Source organism: Hydra vulgaris, chromosome 05, assembly GCF_038396675.1.
Source record: "Hydra vulgaris chromosome 05, alternate assembly HydraT2T_AEP".
NCBI lineage: Eukaryota > Metazoa > Cnidaria > Hydrozoa > Anthoathecata > Hydridae > Hydra > Hydra vulgaris.
In genome coordinates this window covers 23,599,844-23,622,500 of record NC_088924.1, presented here as the reverse complement: position 1 = coordinate 23,622,500, position 22,657 = coordinate 23,599,844, and the positions used below count along the sequence as shown (strand labels likewise).

At 27.4% G+C, this 22,657-nt stretch overlaps 1 protein-coding gene across 1 annotated transcript in view; it reads left to right on the top strand.

Moving 5' to 3' along the window:
- LOC136080014 (uncharacterized) overlaps window positions 1-22,657 on the top strand; it is a 134,933-nt gene that overhangs the window by 42,559 nt on the left and 69,717 nt on the right. Inside the window, exons 4-5 of the mRNA XM_065796652.1 lie at window positions 11,581-11,620; window positions 18,874-19,018. Of these exons, the coding sequence (XP_065652724.1) occupies window positions 11,581-11,620; window positions 18,874-19,018 (185 nt within the window). The remainder of the gene's footprint in view (window positions 1-11,580; window positions 11,621-18,873; window positions 19,019-22,657) is intronic.

Below are 22,657 nucleotides of genomic sequence, written 5' to 3'. Positions count from 1 at the left end.
ATAAAAAAAATAACAAAATACGGATTTCTTTTTAATAATTATTACTAATAATATCAAAATTGCATTTAGGCATTACAACTTTCTGCAAGCAAAATAAAAAAATAAATCATAAACCAAAAAAAAACTTTGATTGGTATCCATATATCTAAAATTTATTGAAGATAACTTAATAAATAGCTGTTTACAAATTTCAAGTAAAATATTATACAAAATTATGAGTAATTTTTTAATATTACCACTTATAAATAAAAAACAATAAAACCGCACATCTTTTTCGTTGAGCGAAGAGCCATTTATATTTTTAAAAAACCTTAAAATATCTGCCTCGATATAATATATACCTCGGTATCAAATAGAAAATAAAATTATATTTCTTTTTAACGTTGAATAATTAAGGTTAGCTTATTAATTGTAAATCAACGTTGAAGTAACGTGGAAAATTGCAAAGTTAAAAACAAAATTGCAAAGTTAAAAACGTTGAAACAACGTCGTATTGTTCATTGTTACTTCATTAAGGTAAATCAACGTGGAGGCGACGTTAAAAGTTCTGACGTTAAAAATTTCAACCTTGCTTAGACGTTATAAATTTCAATCGTGCATTGACGTCGTTTGCTTGCTAGGTACTTATTTTGCAATCAGGAAGTTGCATCAATTATATTAAAATTTAAAAACTAATAATGAAAAGAAGACTTCATCTAGACAAATTCAGAATAATTATTATAAAATTTTCCAAAAACATTGGTTTTCAAGTTGAAATAAAATTTATTTTAAAATTTGTGAATTTTCTAGATGCCACATATAAACTCTCTAAAAATTCTTTAAAAAATACTGAAAGTTGTAATTGCAAGCAAAAGTTGACTGTCCCATGAATAGTAAATGCTTATCAAAAAATATGATTTACAAATGCATCGTTTCCTCAAAAAACATTATGCCAATCACAAACAATTTTTTAAACCTAAAAAATACTCAAAAGAAAATATACTGTGAAAATAAACTTGGCAACGAAAAGAAAAAAATTATAATTTTAAATTAAACAAGTATATTCTAAAAACTGTGCCTGCCTATAATAGCATTTCCAAAAAATGTACACTATATATTTCAAGAAACATTTTCTCCTGAAATTTTTACTCATTTGGGTCAAAAAACTTTACTAAACAAAAAATCTAAATTAATTTCTAAATGCAGACATAAAAAAAGTACCATTTAAATAATTATAAAATCAAATGACCAAAATAAAATTATACTAATTCTAAGCAACTCATTTCATGAAAATTTTTTTGATGAAAATGTAGTTAATGCAACTTTCTGGATGCAAAATAACTGCAGTTTTTACATAATTAAGTTATAACAATTCCCATTTTTACGTGAAATATATTTTCCATAATTTGAAATTTTTGATGTTTAGACATTCTTTCTAATAATTCTACTCAGAACATTTCTACTGCGTAGAACATATGTATTTAACACACCACTGCTTGCTCGTCTTAAAGAATATAACAAGTAAAAGAGCCATATATTGAGGCCGTTTAACATAAAAGTTAAGTACAAATTACAAGGTAAATTATCTAAAAATAATGTATCATGACTATACAACACTCCCGCCTTTAAATAAGTAACTGGAAGAGGAATGCTATATTTGTTTACAAGTATAACATGTAGGTCTTTAATTTCTTTAATAATATTTGTATATTATACTGAATCAAGTTTATTTATAGTTTTTTTTAATTCTTCTTTATGATGCATTTTAAAAAAATTATTTGACAGTTGCTGCTAATTAATGACCATTGCTCGACTTCAGGATCTTTTCTAATTTTGGTGTCTTCCAAATTAATTGTGATTTCTTATTTTCCTCTAAACAAAATGCCCGTTGTTTGCAAAGAACCGACATTACGTTTAGATTTATGGAATTCTCTTAGCTCGGTAAGGTATTCACTTTACCATCGTTTTATAAAATGTTCAAATATAGTTTGTAAGTGATCGAGTTGTTTGTTTATGTTAATCTCAATAGTATTATTGCAATTAGCTCCATTAAAGTTTAACTTTTGCCAAAAAACATGATGAATAAGTGTGGTGGCTTCAGCATAATGTTCATTATATAAAAAGGTAAGTAGTCAATTGTTAACTACAGCTTCTACTTCTTGCTACAAAGTTAACATTTGTTTGAAGCTTAAACGAGCATTACCAACATCTTTCTTGAGGCTTCATTGATTATCTTCACCATTCTCTCATGTATGTATATATAGACACACATAAATATATACAAATGTATATGAACTTTTGGTTAGTGTTCAACAAATACTCTTTTTAATTTTATCTCTAAAATTCATTAATATTATTTTTCTTAGTTGTTTAATGTATACATATGGATATCATCATTTAATCAAAACCTAATTATGTCAGCAAAAAAAAACAATTGCAAATAGTAATTCAGTAAGTTAACATATCAGTTTGCACCGATGGAAAAAATTCTAATTCAAAGTAATTATAATGTGAACCACAAAGGGTTAAAAAGAACTCCATTTATCTCTAATAGCAAACCAACTCTAGTTAACACTGATACTTCAAAACTTGTCTTGAAAGTCACACGATTCTATTCGTGAGTCCCTTGCAAATATTTCATCACAAAATGTTGAGCTAAGTAGTTTGATGTCTTTTAACAATCAACAAAATAATACAAAAAGTAGCATTAATGAAAGTAAAAAAAAAAGGTGATAGTAATTTTCCTGTTAAAAAAAATATTTTGTATCTGTACACAAAGCAAAATTTGTCGTGAACGTTTTACAAAGTAAACCATACCTTTATATATATATATATATATATATATATATATATATATATATATATATATATATATATATATATATATATATATATATATATATATATATATATATATATATATATTTATACCCTATTTAATATTGCTAAATACGTTATTCAATGCAGTATCCTATACTCGGTTATCAAATTTTTCGCAAACCGATAGTTGAAATTACTATTTTGAATTGAAAGTAGCTATACATTTTTAAAATTCTAGGATAAAGGAGTAGGAGGCAACACATTTTTAAATGCTCTTACTTCAGCTATGGCTCCTCTAAAAATGATCGGTCTAGCTCCGCTTTTGGTAATATTCCCGGGTCTTTTGTTGCGGTTTCGACTCCAAAGTCGTATTTTTAATATCTCGTATAACTTTAATTTAGCTGCAAGTAAATATATTGCAATTTAAATCACATACTTTATTAAATTTGCAAAAACATTTTGATAAGAAATTGTTTATTTTTTTCAAATTTGTTTCTTAAATGTTAAATTGGAGACCGCTCCTCTGTGATTGGTTGCTCTCACTCAAAGTTTTTTAACGTAACCTGATGAAGGGCAGAATACAATTTAATTTTGATATTACTTATTCTTTTTCAATGTAATAAGATAAAAGAAGCTATAAATAATAACTTTTTTTACAAAAAGTGTATGAGCTTATTGAAAAGAGATAGAAGATTTTTCAAAATCAAAGTCTTTTTTATATCACTTTTTGATTTTAAATTGTTTTTGTACCTTTTGTATCAAAGGAGCCATCCTTAAAGGACGCCATATATTGCAATTAATTTTATATCGCTCAACCCTTGGCAGTTTCTCGTGTCATATATATCATTAGTTGATCGTTACGGGCTTTCGTGCTAATTCTTTTTGCAAAATTTGTCCCCAAGGACTTAGTGTTGACATTAATAGAGTTTTACAAATATTAGTCCGAAGGGAATTGCTTGCGTAGCAAATAATAATGATTGTTCAAAGCGAATATTACAAATGATTGTCCAAAAGGGTGTGCATCAATCATTATATAAAGCATTATTTTTTCAATGTGTAGCAAAAGTGTCAAAGATCATTGTTGTCTGTATATTAAAAGATGGATAAAAATAGTCTTCTAAATTCGCTTATAAAATTTTACAATAATGCTCATCCGTTCGAGAAAAAAGCCTATAGTTAAAAAAAAGTCCATAAATATAGATAAGATGAAGGAAAAGCAAGATTTGGAGGTTCAAAAGTATACCTCAATGGTCTTGAAACAAAAAGGTTCTTTAATGTCATTTTGGGCCCATCAAACTAACCAAGCAATCTGTTTCTTCTTGAGACAAAGAAGACCAAGACTCATGCTCAAGACACAATCAAAGCAGAGATCATTGTTTTCAATCAAGAAAATGTTGCTATAAAGAGCGAAAAAAGGAAGTGGCTTATGGACCGATGCTGAAAAAGAAACCATAAAAAAGAAGAAGGCCAATGTCCAGAAGCTAACGAGTAATCTAAACAAGTTGATTGGCAATATGAAGTCAAAACAAAAATCAAGAGATAAAAAGGAAACTGTATAAATCAGGTGATATTTATTGCATCATATATATGCAGTGGTTAGAGCGCTTGCTTTGTAAGCAGGAGATCCAGGTTCGAAACGAGCTCTGGACAAATTTTCGCGTCACGGTAAGGAAGGAAGCGTCAACTTCCTGGTTAAATGCACTTCCGCGGTGCTCTGTGACAAGACCATTAGGACTTCTTGGGGCACCTAAAAAATATATTTAAAAAAAAAAATTAAAAAAAAATATAGTAATAAGTTACAACAATAGTACTGTAGGAGATGAACACTAACTTATTTTATAGTACTTTCAGTGCTGTAGGTGTTCGCTAACCGCCCGGTAGTGAAAAAAGCTCTTAAAGTACGTGACGGAATCGATCGCCCTACTATTGAGGTAGAATAATCTGAGATATTGCGTGGCATCATTCAACTTGCTAAACATGGATCTGCTGCCCACGAGAAAAGATAATCTGAAGTGAATAGGGTGAGAGTACAACTTTAGATAATAAATATATCTAATGGACTATGTTAGGTCTCAATATAACTTTTCAGCCACTGTACTTTTTCACTGATTATTTTTTCATTACTTTTAAAGGGCCTAAAATTGTTAGATGACCTTGGTGCCGAGCTCGAAAAGAGAGGTTGCAATCTTAGCAAAAGTCCTTTATATACTCGTTTGTTGCCAAAACGGAGCGATTTGCTTGAAGGAAGGAGACACGTCCACACGGTTTCAGTTCAGTTGATGCGGCTCAAAGTGACCTCCATTCAAGTCACGTGGATGATCCGTTTTGTCCAGCAACTATAAAGAGTGTGGAAGAAGTTTGCTCTTTTTTGGGCCCCAATTATGTGTGCTTTATGAGTCAAGACATTAAAACTCGGATCGCAATTGGAATCACCGCTGCCAACAAACAAGCTCCTTTATTGATGCATATAAATAATCGAATTTTTCTTCCTGATCATGGGTTATTGCTGCAATGCACAAACTCATACCGTCCGTCTACGCAGGTATTGAAATCAAACCAGATGGTTTTTAAATTCTGACGTAGTTTCCTATTCCTTTCCCATTTATGTTGCAATTCTATCTGAAAGCATTTATTATCGACAGCGTATGCTCACGGATTCGACTTTGAACGACTTTTGACTCTGCCAGAGTTTGATTTTATCACAAAAGATCATTTGACCAAGTTGGTCAAGCCAGTGGTTGTCTTCAGTGTTGATGGTGGACCAGATGAAAATCCACGATACGCTAAAGTCATCGAAACAGGTATGGCCTTTTTTTCAAGTTTTTATTGCGATCTATCAATACAGTTATGTGTCTTCTTATTTAAATATCTATTTTGTTTACAGCAATTCATCATTTTCTTACAAATGACTTGGATGCCTTTTTAATCATGACGAATGCGCCAGGATGGAGTGCTTTCAATCAAGCCGAGAGAAGGATGGCTCCATTGAGTAAAAAGCTGGCGAGATTGACCCTACCTCGTGATCATTATGGACCTAATCTAAACTCTAAAGGTATTCAAATTCATTTTTAATTCAACTGTTTATCAAAATACAGAATGTATACAAGGCTTAATGAGTTAAATATCTGCATTGCGATTTATATTTAAGGCAGGGCAAGGGATCTTCTTTTGGAGAAACAGAATTTTAAATTTGCTGGAAAGAGCTGTGCCTCGGTCTTTTCAGGTCTGATGATTGACCAGTTTTCAACGTTGGCCGAGTATATTAATCCAGACAAAAAGGCGGATCTTGATGTCCATCATATCTTGTCAAAGGATCAGAACTGGTTTGCCTCTGATGTGCGTACCAGTCAATATTTTACGCAAATTGTGAATTGTGAAGATCCTGGATGTTGCACTTTAAAAAGGAGCTCTTACGTCCATGTTATTTCTGGTCACTTTCTGCCTCCACCTATTCCAATCAGCTAGTCAGAAAATGTCTTGAAAGCTGTATCCATTTCGGACGTCGCCAGCAAGAATCGTTTTCCTTCTGTATTTTTTCTTCCAATATTAAAAGCACCACTCCTCGATCATTGAAATCATTCAATCCTCCTCCTTACGATCTGTTTTGTCCCTCTTTGCAATCAAGTTTGTCTCAGAAAATCTGCATGCACTGTAACTTATACTTCGCCTCTCAAGTCATGCTCAAAAAGAATATCATCTTTACTCATTTAAATGTTATTAACCGAATGGCTATTACTCTTTTGCGAGTCAGGCCTGTTCGCATTGCCGCCGAGCGTAAAAGAAAGTTAATGGCCGTTGTTGCAGTAGGAGAGAACGCAGCTTTAATATAAGAAAATATAAGAGGGTATAAGAAAAATAGGACAAATAGTACCAAAGGAGGGGATGGGCAGGGATCAAAATATGCCTAATAAATGGTGACGTCCTTTATGGATGGCCTCAAACCACTTTTTAATTGTAGGCTCCTTATTTTTTTGCTAGTCATTAAATATTGAAAATATAATATTATATTGTAGAAACATTTATTTTGTCATTTATAAACATTTTACAATGATTTTGTTATACAAATTTTATCAATAAAATTTAAATTAAAAAAAAAAATTAATAACGACAGGAGCAAGTAGAAGACAGAAGTCTTGTCATCAAGCCCCTATTGTACTCGTTATATAAAACAAGTTTAAAACATAATACAACAAGAAAATGACAAATTGTAAAAATTAAATAATTTTATATATAAGATTTTTTTTTAAGTTAAAAATACAAAAATATGTTTATGTCTGTTAATTCAAGCAAATACTGTTTAACTATATTTTTAAAACAATTTATTGAAGTTATACTTTTCATATTTTTATTAAGAACTATGTTCCACAGACGAGGCCCTTTATATGAAATTGAGTAATCAGATGTTTTAAGAGTTGACGGTAAATTAAAATTATGGATAGAGCACCTCGTTAAGTATTTATGATTAATTTTTAGAAATCGGTTATTGAAGGATTTTGGAAGCATGTCATTTTGATATTTAAACATGAATAACATGTTTTGGAAAACATTTAACTCAAAGACATTAGGAGCTTTTATTTCCCGGAATAACGGCTTGAAGTGGGCGTATTTATGCACATTACATATAATTCTACTGGCTTGTTTTTGCTAATAATAGATATTATTTTTAATGCTGAACGGGATATACTTGCCTAAGTAATATTACAATAGCTTATGTAGCTATGGATAAAAGAGTAGTATAAATCTATTAAATATTTTTTACTTAGTAGGTGTTTTGTTTATGCATAATGCCTATAGTTTTAGAAATTTTGTTTTCAATTAGCGTAAAATGATTTTTCCAATTAAGATGCTCATCAAATATTATTCCTAAAATTTTAAGTGATGAAACTCTGTTTACTATATTGTTATTTATTACTAGCTGAGGAAGTTGCAAATGCAAGTCATCTGATTTAGACTGATGATGAAATAAAATCTACTTAGTTTTACTGATATTCAAAGAGAGTTTGTTTGATTTAAAACAGTCATTTAGCATTTCCAGCTCACAATTTACTGTAAAGAAAATTGTTTTTATATTGGAACGGGTATAAAAAAGATTAGTGTCATCAGCAAAAAGAACAAAATTAAGCATGTTTGAAGATAAGTAAATATCATTTACATAAACCAGAAATAGTTAGGGTCCAAGAATAGAACCTTGAGGAACTCCGTAGCTTATTGTTTCTAACTTTTTACACGTTAAATCATAAGATACTCCTTGTTTTCTGTTTTTAAGGTAACTTTGCAGCAATTTTAAGTTGCTGTTTATTACTCAATATGTTTCTAGTTTGTACAAAAGAATTTTATGATCAACAGTGTAAAAGGCTTTTGACAAGTCGATGAACAAGCCGAGAATATAACTTTTTTTAGCAAACCCATCCAGAATTTGGCTGGCTAAATCAGTTACTGCATGATGTATTGAATGCCCTTTTCGAAAACCACACTGTTTGCTGTATAAGATGTTATGTTTTTCAAGATAACTATACAGTCTGTTAAACATAATACGCTCAAGCAACTTTGAAAAACAAGAAAGCATAGATAATGGTCTGTAGTTAGATGGTATAGAATCGTCGCCATTTTTGTAAATAGGGACTACACTTGCTATTTTTAATTGACAAGAAAAAATATAAGTTGTTATTGAAAGATTGAAAATAAACAAAAAATGTAGTTTAATAACATCAAAAACAGTTTTCAGAACATTAAAATTAATATTACCGGCACTTTTATTTATTTTAGGCGCATTAAAGGATGCCTGAAGTTCATTTGACGACAGTACCAACTCATCCATTACATAGTGTGCTTTTTTTTAAATATGTTTGGAATTGTATTAAACCATTTAACAATATAAGCAGCTAAATAAATACATAGGGTTGATATTCCGGGAAATTTAGCTCTAAAATTCGCCCTAAAATATAACTTTTTTTTTGCAATAAACTTCTAGTTTTTATAAAGTTTTTTAAAATTTATTTTCTTGTTTCAAAAATATGCGTTTTATCATTGCAGTATTAGGGTGTTCTTTAAATATTTCAACAAAAAGTATAAAAAATAATAAAGACTCACATGCACAAAATGCATATCTTTTAGTCGAATTTTTATTGTCAATTTAAGAACCAATTGGATTTTTCTAAAAAAGCGATAAAATGCTCGTGTTGTTACATATTACTTTTACATAGATTACTTTTGCGAAACAACGAAAAGTAGATGTTTTCCAAGTTAGCTTGTCTTTTGATTTTTTGTATAACATATTTCTAGCTTTTTCATCTCATAATTTCGATGTAAACTATTCACAAAATAAAAAGTATAAAAACTTTTTTTTAAATAACAAGTTTTATTGTGAACTATTTTTGTTTGTGAGTGTTTTAAAGATTAAATATTTTTTATGTGTAAAAGGTTGCATGCTAAGATATTTAGTAAACTAGTATGAACAAAATTCAGTCGGGTGAATTTTAAATTTTAAGTAATTAAAAAATTTTTTTTTTTACGGATTCACCTATCCCACTTGCTTTTTAATGTATCGGTATATAAAGTCAAGAGTGCCCTAGCAAGGTTATGGCGAATGAAATTTAAGTCTTATAAGCACTTAAACACAGCGGTGGACATTATGATTTCGAAATCAATATTTCTATATTTTCATTGCAAATTTTATTTTTTAATAAATAAAATTGAGCAAAAAAATTTCTTTACTTTTTTTACGTCTGTGAATTAAGAAAAAATTGTTAAACAAATCTTGTTTGGACAATAAATATCGATATGCTTAGCAAATGACAGGTTAAAACAGTTTTAAAAAATTTTGAAAAAAGAAATTATAGTTGCTACTTAAAGTTATAATAAAAAAACTCAACAAAGTACCAAAAACAGTGTTTTTCAAAGATAAGATCTAAAGTTTTTTTAATATACCTAACAATATTTTACCATAAAATTGTCTATAACAAATGCCTAATTAAGAACTTATTTATTTTTGAATATTTTCAAAGTTTCCGGAACCTTTTCAGCACCTTTCCGGAAATTTTCCCGAGTTAAATATTTACAGGAAACTTTCAACCCTATAAATACATAAATCACAAAATAATTCCATGACCGGGGCTGGAAGAAGTCAAATTTAGACTTATCATTACGCCCAAGTCTTATTATCATTTTTTTTCTTTAAAAACATAAATGCATTGATAAAAGCAGTATTAGCTAATAAGTATTGCATGTGCAAATATTTGTTTAATATTGCATATCTTGGGTGATACTGTGGCAATATGGTTTGCTACTCTGGTAACCAGCAATAGGCGCAAAGGCGCCTGTAATAGTTGTCGTTGTATAGTAGTTGTAGACTACAACTTTTAGTAGCTTTCATAGTCGTAGATTATCTTATTGCTTAAAATTTAGATAATAGTATGTAAGAAATGAACTTTCAAAAGATGTTAAGCTGCAAAAAACATCTGAAATTATTCACTTTTCAAGTTTTATGTGGAAACTTATCTATCTAAATAATAGTGAGAAAAAATATTTATTCTGATACCGCGCTTCTATAATTGGTCCAGCTTTTTGTTGATTTCTCAAAACCAATTTACTCAAACTTTGTACACTTTGAAAATATAGTCTTTATATTTAAACGTTGTGTATTTAAAAACCTAAGATTCATAAAGTCACGAATATAAAAACATTTCCATGGTAATGGTATTAGCTTTCATTAGTCTTTTTTTTTTACTTAATTACTTGTATGGAATGTAGTTTTATTGTTACTTGTATTGTATTGATGGTTATTAAGTAATGATCTTATCACAATACTTGCAGTGTTTTAATTTTTCTTGTGGTTTATTACTATGTTTTTTTTTCTTAACTCACTAGATGTACCTGTTAATGAAACAATAAATACGCAGGGTCTTAACAGGCGGTTTTTTATAGGACCCAACACTCCGAGTTTAGCCCTCTTAAGGGTTTGTTAAATGCTCTTGCGCTGAAGCCCAGCAGCGCCAACTTATTGGTTCATCTCCATTTAATGTCCGGAGTAAACGGACTGTTTTGAGATTTCTGGACGTTAAAAGAGACAAAGAAAATAGTGATTACGCCAAGAACCTCTATCGACTGTCACAATTTTGATCTTATGCAACTAGATTAAAATTACTTTCTAACAACACAGTAAGTAACAGAAGGCAGTTAGAAGCCGAAATAAGCACAGATACTAAGTTTGATCTTAGCCATTCGGCCGAGAAGTGATATAACTGCGTTTAGTTACTAGAGTTGAGAGAGGGTTATAACCACAAGTAGTCTCCTCATCAGTAGTGGCCTTATCGGCTTTGGGGAGGTGAATTAAAAAAAAAAAAAAAAAAAAAAGTTATTTTGAATGTTATACTTTGTTACTTTTCCAATAATGTTTAGTATTTTGTTAAAGTTTGTGATCGATATGTAGTATTGTTGTATAATATTACTTTTGGTGCTTTTGAAGATATTGTGGTGTACTGCAATACCTATGTTGTATTAATACTAGTGTTTAAATGTCATAGTTTTTTAATAAATAATTGCAACAATAACATTTTTTCAAAACTTACATAGTATTATAAAACCAAATTTTGTTATGGAGATTGCAATGATAATTGTATTTTATTACTTAAAAATCATTATGTAATAACTGCACTATATTATATTGATATCTGCATAATATTAGAAAACGAAAAGGGATAGATGATTATTTAGATTTTCAAGTTGATAGTTGTAAAATAGTTCTGAGATAATCATATATATATAACTATATTTTTTACTTAGATAATCATATAAATAGCAGCATTTATGGATTTGTTGAGGGGTAAGCTTATTTTTACCAATGTTATGAATATTACATTTAACTGCAAAAATAGTTTTAATCGTTTCATATGTTTTTATTTAACTATTTGAAACTTATTTTCTTTTTTCATATATTTTATAGTTACTTTAATTAAGGAATATTTGAACTTCAAATAATTATTAACAGTTAGAATCTGCTTTAATTACTTTGTTTGTTTCACACAAATTAGCATTGATGACATTATAATGAAGTAAAAATGTACATAAAACATTCATAGATGCATCAATCACAAAGAATAAAAATTCTAATAACTTAGAATGTGTTCTTACTTTTATATATCATATAAGTGACTTAAATTATATAATTCATTGCAAAAAACTCTCTTCACAACATAAAAACAAGACAATCAAACTTCTTTTGTTCAATAAATGCTTTTAAGAAAAATAAAAGGAGAGAAAAAAACATTTAAAACGTTTAAGGGCTCAAACAGAATAATAATAAACATATACAAACACAAATTAAGAAATAAATGATAGTCATGGTTTGAAGAAACTAACTAAGAAACTTAACAAGCTTTGTCCTGAGATAAAGGTCACCATTAGCTAAACTTTGTGTTGTATTCTTTGTGAGAATTCATAATGTTTATGAAAGCCTTTAGATTTATTTTTAAATTATTCTATATTAGATATTGTTAATAGCTATTGTGTTAAAACATTAACCATTGACCACCACTTTGAATGACTGAAATGGCACTTAAATGATGATTTTAGAGCAATGCTTTCTACTTGAAAGCAAAAAATAGGAATTTTATCGTTGCTAAACAATTGCCTTACAATTGTAGAGAAACGACGAAGTGTTCAAAAAATTTTGTTAATTTTTTTCTCAATAAGAGCCATGTGGTTTCCGCAATTCTTCTTAAAATCGATATTAGATTTTGCTTCACTAATTATCTTATGTAATTTGGCTTACGCAAATTTTTGTAAAGTACGTGTTGCTGTTTTGTTGCCATTTTGAATAATAACTCAAATTTGCTATTTTAAATAAAAAAATTAAAAAAAAATCTTATATTGAATACTAACAGATAAACAATTGTTTTAATGAATGATAACATTATGTAAGAATTTTTTAGTTTTCTAATTTTAAGAAATAAAAAGTATAATTTTTATTCGAATGTTTTTGCGATACAACAATGCGTTACATTAAAACTTTTTGCAATAATTGCTACTTTCAATTCTTGTTTACATAGAATAACAATCAAGGGATGTTTTTTTTATTGATAGTGCACTAGGTGTTTCATAACTATGAATACATTTTTTGCTAAAAAACACGTCAACTCTGACTTATATAAGTAAAATGGTTTTAAACATAAGTTACTTATTTAGTTAGTTAAATTTATTTATTATAAGTATAAGTATTAAATCTATTACAACTTTTTTTAAATAAGTATTTTAAATTTTGCAAGTTTTTAAAATGTTCGAATCTTTAATTAGCCAAAATATTATTTTAGATAAAAGTCTTTGTTAAAAAGTCATTCTTTTGCTATAGCTTAATGCATTTAATATTTTAAACATGCATCTTGAAGGCGTATTTAAAAGTTTAAATGCATTCACATCAAATTGAGTGCCTAACTCTTTGCGGTTTCTGTTTTGGCCGTTTTTTCCAGCGCCTCTTATTTCTTTGGCTACTTGTTTAACACAATTAGCTATAACATTTGAAACACTTGCTCAATAATGTCGAAATTTTGTATCAAACTATTTTTAAGGAGAAGAACTCAAAAATGAAGGCTTGAGCATTAAAAAAAAAAGCGTCTCAAAAAAATAAATTTTTAAAATGGTGTAAAACTAATCATAATTTTTCTGATGCTCTGGTAAAAACAAAGTATATATTGAGATGCCTGAAAAATATGACTTTGAAACTTTTGTTATGGTTCTATATACAACAAACTCCTATTTAACCATTATAATCCTTATTTCTTTTTTCATTCTGATTTATTTTCATCAAAATTTAAAAAAAAAATTAAAAAAAAAGTTTTTGTTTAATAATAAAAAAATGTATTTTCATTTTTAAATTTATTTATTGTTTGAATTTTTTATCAAGATTTTAAAACCTTAGTTTAGTTTTATTATATAAATTGTTTGAATTTCACATTAAAGATCTTTACTTTATACAATCTTTATGTTTAATGAAGGTTTCTCTATTTACAATGCTACAAACCATAATTTTTGTAAAATTAGTTCTTACAGAACTTAAAAATATCAAAAATTAAGAATTATGAAGTAGGATGTTCAATTGAATTAATAAATAAAGATTTTTTATCAATAAAAAAATCATGTGAAATCCAATGATATAAAGAAAGCTTTATCATTAAATCGATGAAAATACAACGGTTTGCTTACATCACAAATATCTTTATTTGTGATCCATTTACAAATTGAAACTCGAAACTTTTTTAAACTTTATTGTAGTTATATGCAATTTATTTTTTTAATAATAATTAATAAGCAGTTATAATCACTCATAATTTTAGGAAAATGTAATGAAATGAGTTAACAACTTGGTGGGAAATTGGAAAAAAATAGTAATAATGTTATTTTCAAAGAAAAGATACGCCCGTCATGTAAGATAAGTTGACCAACTTTCGGCCAAATTTATGAAGAAAAAGAGAGTGAACTTACTATAAACGAATAATGAAAAAAAATTTAAGTTCTCCTTTGACGGCTATGAACATAAGTTCTCTCAAAATACATACTGTAAATAGTCACTCAAGAGTTGCTCTCTATAAAAAGAAATTTTACATGTTTATAAAACAATAAAGGTAGATACTGCAAGAACTTAAGATATAGATCCTGATCAGTTAAGCCTAGAAGACTCTTTTAATAAAATACCTAAGGAGGTTAAGCGTAAAGCAAATGACACTAAGAGGGATAAATAAAGAAAAAAATCCAATATATTGGTCTAACAAATGTATAGAAAACTAATGTTATGTTCCTAACTATATGATGCAGCTTTACTCAAACTGTTGCAGAAAAATGGTATTTTATCTTTCCCTGGAAAAAAAAAAAGGAAATATCTTAAGAAACTTTAAATAAAATTGTTAAACTTTAATGTATCGATAAAAATAGCTTGCACATGTTTGGTAAAAAAGATTTTGTGAGTATAGCTCAAAAATCTCATATGCAAAAACTCATTGCATCTAACAGTGGTTTATTATAGAGATAATGTCCTTAAATGTTTCAATATGTTGCATCTAAGATGATTTACTGCATGATGTAAATATGGTTTATCCTGTCATGAAGTTAACAATTGAACATAATAAAAGAAATATTTCTCATCAAATAAAAGCTTTTTATTTCTTTTTCAGGTGGGTGTACTGGCCGCTACAAAAATTGCAAGTTTAAATATAATTATATGCCAACATGTACAAGATTTTTCAATGAAATGTACATGGATTTCCTTTGCAGCAATACACGGTAAATTAGCCTATGATGGTACTGGCGGTACTGTAAGAAGACTAAAATCTATTGATAGCTTTCATCGAACAACAACAAATATTATACTTACAGCATCTGTAATGTTTAATTTTTGCCAAATGAAATATAGGAATTATTTTTTATTACATACCTAAGCAGTCAATCATAATAATCCAAAGTAAAACGAACCAATATACGGAATTGCAAAAACAATATCAGGCACCCGCATTTATCACAATTTCATTCCAATAAGTGACACAAAAATTGAAACTAAAGTTGTTTCTGAAAACTTTGAGTATTTATTTCTTTTTAATTTTCAAACTCATAAGACTGTTAAAGAATGCTTGTTTAATATAAGCATTTAACATGTAAGTGTTTGTATGTTTGATACATGACAACAATCAATGGATCGGACTAGTTAAAAATGTTGAAAACAAAAACTTTTAAGTTCGATTCATGCATCAATAATATCCTTGAAGATTTTCTAGCTATCAAGAGATGGCAATCAAGAGATAACGTTTGCATATTTCAATCAAGAAACTAATTGTTAATGAATTATACTCCAACATTTATCACATGAAGACAATACAAAATCAGTGAAACTGATCACCAAACCATTAAAAAAAGCTGAGCAAACTTTAGGTCAGAGAACTAAATTTTAATGAAGCTGTTAAAAGTTATTTGCTTTTATTGTCTTATCTAATTTTTCTTATTACATCTTAATTGTTTAAATAGTTTGTTTTTTTAATTTCGATACATTTTGGGTTTAATTATAAAGCTTTAAATGCAAATAAATCTAATATAAAAAATGAAACCCCTTCAATTTTTATGTATTGTAGTTTTTTACATTTAAAACATATATTCCACCATTTTGAAATCAATTTTTTATATAGAAGCTTTAGTTATCTTATATTTTAGCTATTATTTTTAAGTTTCTCTCACTAAAAAATAGATAGATAATATGTGTTATGCAATTTGCTTAAGATATAAATGGTGCAGAAACAGTTCAAAAAGAGATTCAAAGATAGCGTAATTTTTATTTTTTTTATTTTTTAAAGTTTATTTGACACTTAATACAATAATGAATAAATGAGTTCTATACGATTGTGTTTCTTATAATTGAGCTCCTAATATTAATGAAACAAAAATTTTCATTTATAATTGCACGTTAACGTAAGCAAAGTATGGTAAGTTAATTAGGGTAAAATAGGGTAATTTCGGCAGAGAGATTTATCGGCACTTCTTTAAAAGACACCTGAATATATTTATTGAGATATTGAAAATATATTTGGGTAATGCAACAAGATGAATAATTTTCTTATAAATATTGGTTTTTACATTAAAGATCAGCTATTTTATGGCTATTAGTAGTCTTAACATTTTTACCGTTTTGAAAATGTTGGATAAACGATTTTTTGTTGGATAATCTGATTTATATAAAAATATGAACTGAATAAAATGCGAGCAGCAACAATATATAACTAATGTATGTAAAAAGATAATATAAGTTTCGCCAAGGACTTCTCTAAAACAAAAAGTTTCGGCTCATAAATAGTACATAAACTTATGTTTAATATATATATATATATATATATATATATATATATATATATATATATATATATATATATATATATATATATATATATATATATATCCAATATTTAAAAAAAGTTCGGATTCTGCTATAGAGTTAAATCATATTGGTTTTGTCGCAAATTTCGTGTTATTTCTATTCAAAAAGGTAAATCATTTTAAAAGATATTTTATTTTTACAATTTTCCACAATTTATTTCAAACAAAAATATGAAGTTTTTTTACAATCAACCAAAACATTTATTTATGTGTTACTTTATTAGACCAAAAAAAAAGGGTTCTTAAAGAAATAGTTAAAATAATTTGTAAACATTTTAAATACTTTTTATAAATTGCATATTGTCTAATTTTAATCATCCCCTCTAGTTTAAAATTTTTTATTTAGAATCTTTTTTATCAAATTCATCATTTGCACTCCAGAAGTAATTAGAATTAGACATCTCTGATAAAGCCTCACATCATTTTGGTGTTATATTTGAATGACTAGTTGGACTTGTTATTAAAATAACGAAACGAACAGATAAAAAAAAGGAGGATAAATCACGCAGCAACATTTACTGGATCATCATATAAACCACAGCAAATCTTTAGCTTTGAATTATAAGAACAGACAACCATTAAAAAAATGTATTAAAAAACTATTTATCTGCACATCAAAAGACGTGTTTCAATAACTAGTTGCTAACAATGTGATTGATAAACAATCTTGTTCAATGTGTCAATACAGCTGCAGTGATCCTGTCGATTTTTATTAAGAAGATAATTGGGATAAATTGCATATATGTTTTAAATCATGCATGAAATATGTGCTGCTATACGTGGTGTTCATGTTAAAAAAGTATTTACTTTTGATGTCTATATAAAACACAGATGCTTGAAAAAATATATTCCATATATATTGATAAACTATTTTTGAACTTTCTAAAACAAATTCCTTGTTTCAAAGTTGTCTTTAATCATTGAATTTTATGTTTTTATGTTAAACTTTTAAAGGTATGTAAAATAAACTTTTAAGAACCACTTATGAGTTTATAAATATAAATACTTACTTAAAAGGAATACCAATTAGGTGTCGTAAAATCCATTTAAGAGCGAATTCATTTATAAGATGCGGATTCAAAGGCGATTTTACAGGTGTCAGATCATCTATCACAAACCCCCCCCCCTTTCCTTCCTCTTACTCCAAGATGATAATTTTTTTTTCATCATTGTTCCAAAATTACTAAACTAGGTTGCTAACTAAAGTCGTTTTTAAATATTTTTTAAAACAAGATTTGCATAAAAACATTAAAAGTTTCAAATTATTTTTTAGCTGTCAATATGCATAACTTTTTAACGTTATAAAAACAACTATTGTCTAGAAACAACAAAATAGCTCAATACGCCGAAATTACCCTACCTTAACCTGGTTGATATCAGAAAAAAATTTTTACAAACTATAATGACGTTTTGTTCTCAAAATCGTAAAAACTGTTATCTTACTCCTTTAACTTCCAGATTTAGTTATTACCAACATTAAAATAAAAAAAGATCTATTCAATGAAAATTTTAGGTGCGTTATTTGATAAACATTTAAACGAGAAAAATAATCAATAGTAAACAAAATGTCTTTAGTTATGGGAATTCTTTTCAAAATAAGGCCTTTTTTAAAAAATATGTGCCTAAAAAGCCTTTTTCTTTTATATATCCATGGCTTTACTAGGTATTGTAGTCTTTTTTGGGCAAATAATCACTCTTCTTTAGTCAAAAAATATATAGTAAACAAAAACAAGCAAGTTGGTTCAATTTTAATGCAGATAGATATACATATACCAAAGCTTTACTAAATAAAATTGAGATTTAAAAACTTTTTTTTATTCTTTGTTTAAATAAGGGTACTTCCCTAGAACTAAATATTGTTTATAGAATATTTTAACTTCTACATTATTTCCTTGTTATGTTGTTACTTCTGTGGTAAGGATTGATTCCTTTTACTCAATCCCTTAGAAATTCAACTCTTGGAGTATTATTTAAGTAGAATATAAAACATGTAGCAAGTTCTTTAGCTAAACTGTAAATGTTCCGACAACCTAGATAATGCAAGTGCATTTTTTCTTATTCTCCATAAACTACAACTTTCAAATTTCAAATTTTTTTTTGTTTCATCGCAACGGAACGTTCTTGCTCAAAAACTAAATAAATTTTTGACCAAATTTTATAAATTTTTAGAAATAATATAAACTTAACTCTCGAGTTGAGCGGAAATGGTTACAACGTTTCACTGGAATATTTTTTTCCACCATTCATTGCCTTTGCTTCTGAACATGTTCCATATGGATTTATAAAAGTAAAGTCAAATTCTAGCAAATATACTGTAAGTATTTTTAAAACATACTTTTAATTTATCTTTTGATTAGGTAGGGATTATGTAAAACTGTAAATCTATAACAGTATAATTGTATCAATAAAATTGAAGTTATAAATTTTTGTAATTTTGAAAGTTTTTTTAATATTTAGATATTTTTTATTTGACATATCAATATATGTTTATAATTTAAATATGTATTTTTTAAACATTTATTACGAAAAAAATGAAATGGTTCCAGTTATTTGATTCCAACGTATTGTATGTTTTGTTTTCCTAATGATTGAGTTAGATTTTTAAAAATCTTTGTATAGGTATTTTCTTTTTAAAATTTCATTTTTTTTCGTAATTTAGATATTTTTTCTCTATTAGATGAGAAAAAAATAGGAATAAGAAAAACAAAGAGAAATACAAGTCTTGAATTTACGTTAAATGTAGTGAAGATCATTCCTCTAGTTTAGTAACAACTATCTACCTCATTATTAAAAATTACTTTTAAGTAGTGTATATAGCTTATCAACGTTGATTTCAAAAAAGTTTAATTTATCCAAATTTTTCTGTTTTATAATCAAACTAACAAATATCTGATTATCTCATATAAATATATATATATATATATATATATATATATATATATATATATATATATATATATATATATATATATATATTTATATATATATATAGTATATAGATATATATATATATGTCTATATATATATATATATATATATATATATATATATATATATATGTATATATATATATATATATATATATATATATATATATATATATATATATATATATATATATATATATATATATATATATATATATATATATATATATATATATATATATGTATAAATAAGTTTAATTTTGCTCTGAGCATTTATTCGGCAAAAGTGCTCGATGAATGATATCAGAGCTATATAATAAATTTTTTGACGAGATTAAAAAAATAACTGCCCGATTTTTACTACTAAAAGTTTCATGCGTTTAGCAATCATCAGGTAAAAAATATATTGTTTTTTTCGTTAAAAAATATACTTAATAAACATCGTCGCGTTCAAAAACAATTATAAAACTATAACTGTTTGCGTGTAGTTTTTTTAAAGACGAAACATGGAAGAAAAACTTAGCACACGACTGCTTTGATGTTACAATGGGTTATTTAGACGGTACAGAAGTTTGTTAACTGGTGGGCCTATATATATTAGAATCACTATCTTAAATAATAAATAAAGAAGACGCTGGACTATATCGTGACGACAGTCTGATAATACTTCGTAAAAAAACTGGATCACAAATTGATAGAATACGAAAAAACATAATTAAAGTTCTAAAAACGATCGGTTTTAAAATAGAGATCCAAACAAACCTACCAGCAGTCAACTTCTTAGATGTATCCTTTAACTTAGAAAAAAGCTCCTACCAACCTTTTAAAAAACCAAATGATTATCTACGTTACATCCACTCTGAATCCAACCACCCTCCGCAAATAATAAAGCAAATCCCCATTTCTATCAACAACAGATTATCACAAAATTCCTCGAATGAAAAAACATTTAATTTATTTATACCAGAATACGAAGATAAACTAAGAAGAAATGGCTTCACTAATTTTAATTTAAAGTGTAACTCCAAAAAAGAGAAAACTATGCCTTCTCCGGCCGGGGTGCAGTGGTTAAAACGCTTGCTTTATAAGCAGGAGATCCAGGTTCGAAACGAACTCTGGACATAATTTTGCGTCACGGTAAGGAAGGAGGCGTGAACTTCCTGGTTAAATGCATTTCCGCGGTGCTCTTTGACAAGACCGTTAAGACTTCTTGGGGCACCTAAAATAAAAAAATAATATAAAAATAAAAAAAAAAGACAAGAAAAAGAACAATAATATGGTTTAACCCCCCTTACAGTTAATGCGTCTCTACCAATGTTGGACATATCTTCCTAAACTTAATCGACAAACACTTTTTAACATCCCACCCCCTAAGTAAACTATTCAATCGAAACACCATCAAATTGAGTTACAGCTGCACCAAAAATATCGAAAGTATAATAAAAAACCACAACAAGAATATTAGTTCAGAAAGACCAAAAGAATACCCACCATGCAATTGTATAAAGAAAGAAAACTGCTCTATAATAGGAAAATGTAGAGCCTCTAATGTTATTTATAAATGTATAGTATCAACCCCCCAAACACCCCAGAAAAAGTATATATTGACTTAGCAAAAGATGAATGGAAGAAATGATGGGCTAACCACAAACACTCATTCACAAATAAAAAGATGAAAAATTCAACCACCCTTTCAAAGTATATATGGCAGATAAAAGAAAACCTAAAAATAAAACCAAAATTAACTCGGTCAATAATTAAACAAGTCCCCGCCTACAGCAGCGTAACAAAAAATGCTGGCTTTGCCTTCATGAAAAACTTTGCATAATATCATACAAAGGAAAGCAAAAATTATTAAATAAAAAAACAGAAATTATTTCTAAGTTCCGTCACAAAAACAAGTTCTTGCTTGACAACCACAAGCCCAAAGATCAAAAAACCAAACCACGCTCGCAAATAGTTATAGTTTTATATTTGTTTTTGAACGCCACGATGTTTATTGAGTATATTTTTTAACGAAAAAACAATGTATTTTTACCTGATGATTGCTAAACGCATGAAACATTTATTAGTAAAAATCATGTAGTTATTTTTTAAATCTCGTCAAAAAATCAATTATATATTCATATATATATATATATATATATATATATATATATATATATATATATATATATATGTATATATTTATATATATATATATATATATATATATATATATATATATATATATATATATATATATATATATATATTTATATATATGTATTTATATATTTATATGTATATTCATTCTTTTTTTTTAAATATAACAACGTAACACTGCAAGTGTTAATTTGAAACCACTTTTCAAATTAAAAACCATTTCTAAAAAATAGTTTTGTTCAGTAAATTTAGTACCATATGGTTTTTGATTTGCAAACCTCTAATGACTTCTTTATTGTCCAAAAGTGTACTTATTTTTTTATTGGTTGTAAAGCCAATCCAGAAAGTCGTCATTGAGAAATCCTTTTTTGTACGTAGATTTTGATGATCTTAAGTTTTTACAATGAGCTTTCAAACAATCCAACAGTCCCAGGAAGTGTTTATACAAGAACACATGCAGTTGCTGATTCTTGCATCGAATTAGTTTCAAAAACAATATCAAAGTTTCAAAGAATAAGTTGTTTTCTTGTAATTATATTTTTTATTTTAATTTAATTTCGTTGTATGTAAACTTTTTAAAAATTTAAAGTTTAATGTTTTTAAACATTAAATTAATAAAATAACAGTTTAAACTTGAAATAAAAAAAGAACTTAAATTGCATCGCAACTTGATCAATTTTTCAATATTTCGTCTCGTTTATTTAATAAAACTCCTCCATAGATGCTATGTCATGTCAAGTAAAATTTTTCCGTTACAATATCTTCGAGCCTTTTCTTTGTTAGTTGTTTTAGTAAGTTGACTGCAATGCAACCTCATCATGTTGCGTAAAGCGCTTTAGCGGCACTGAGTCGGTTTTGTTGAAACATGTTTAACTTATTCA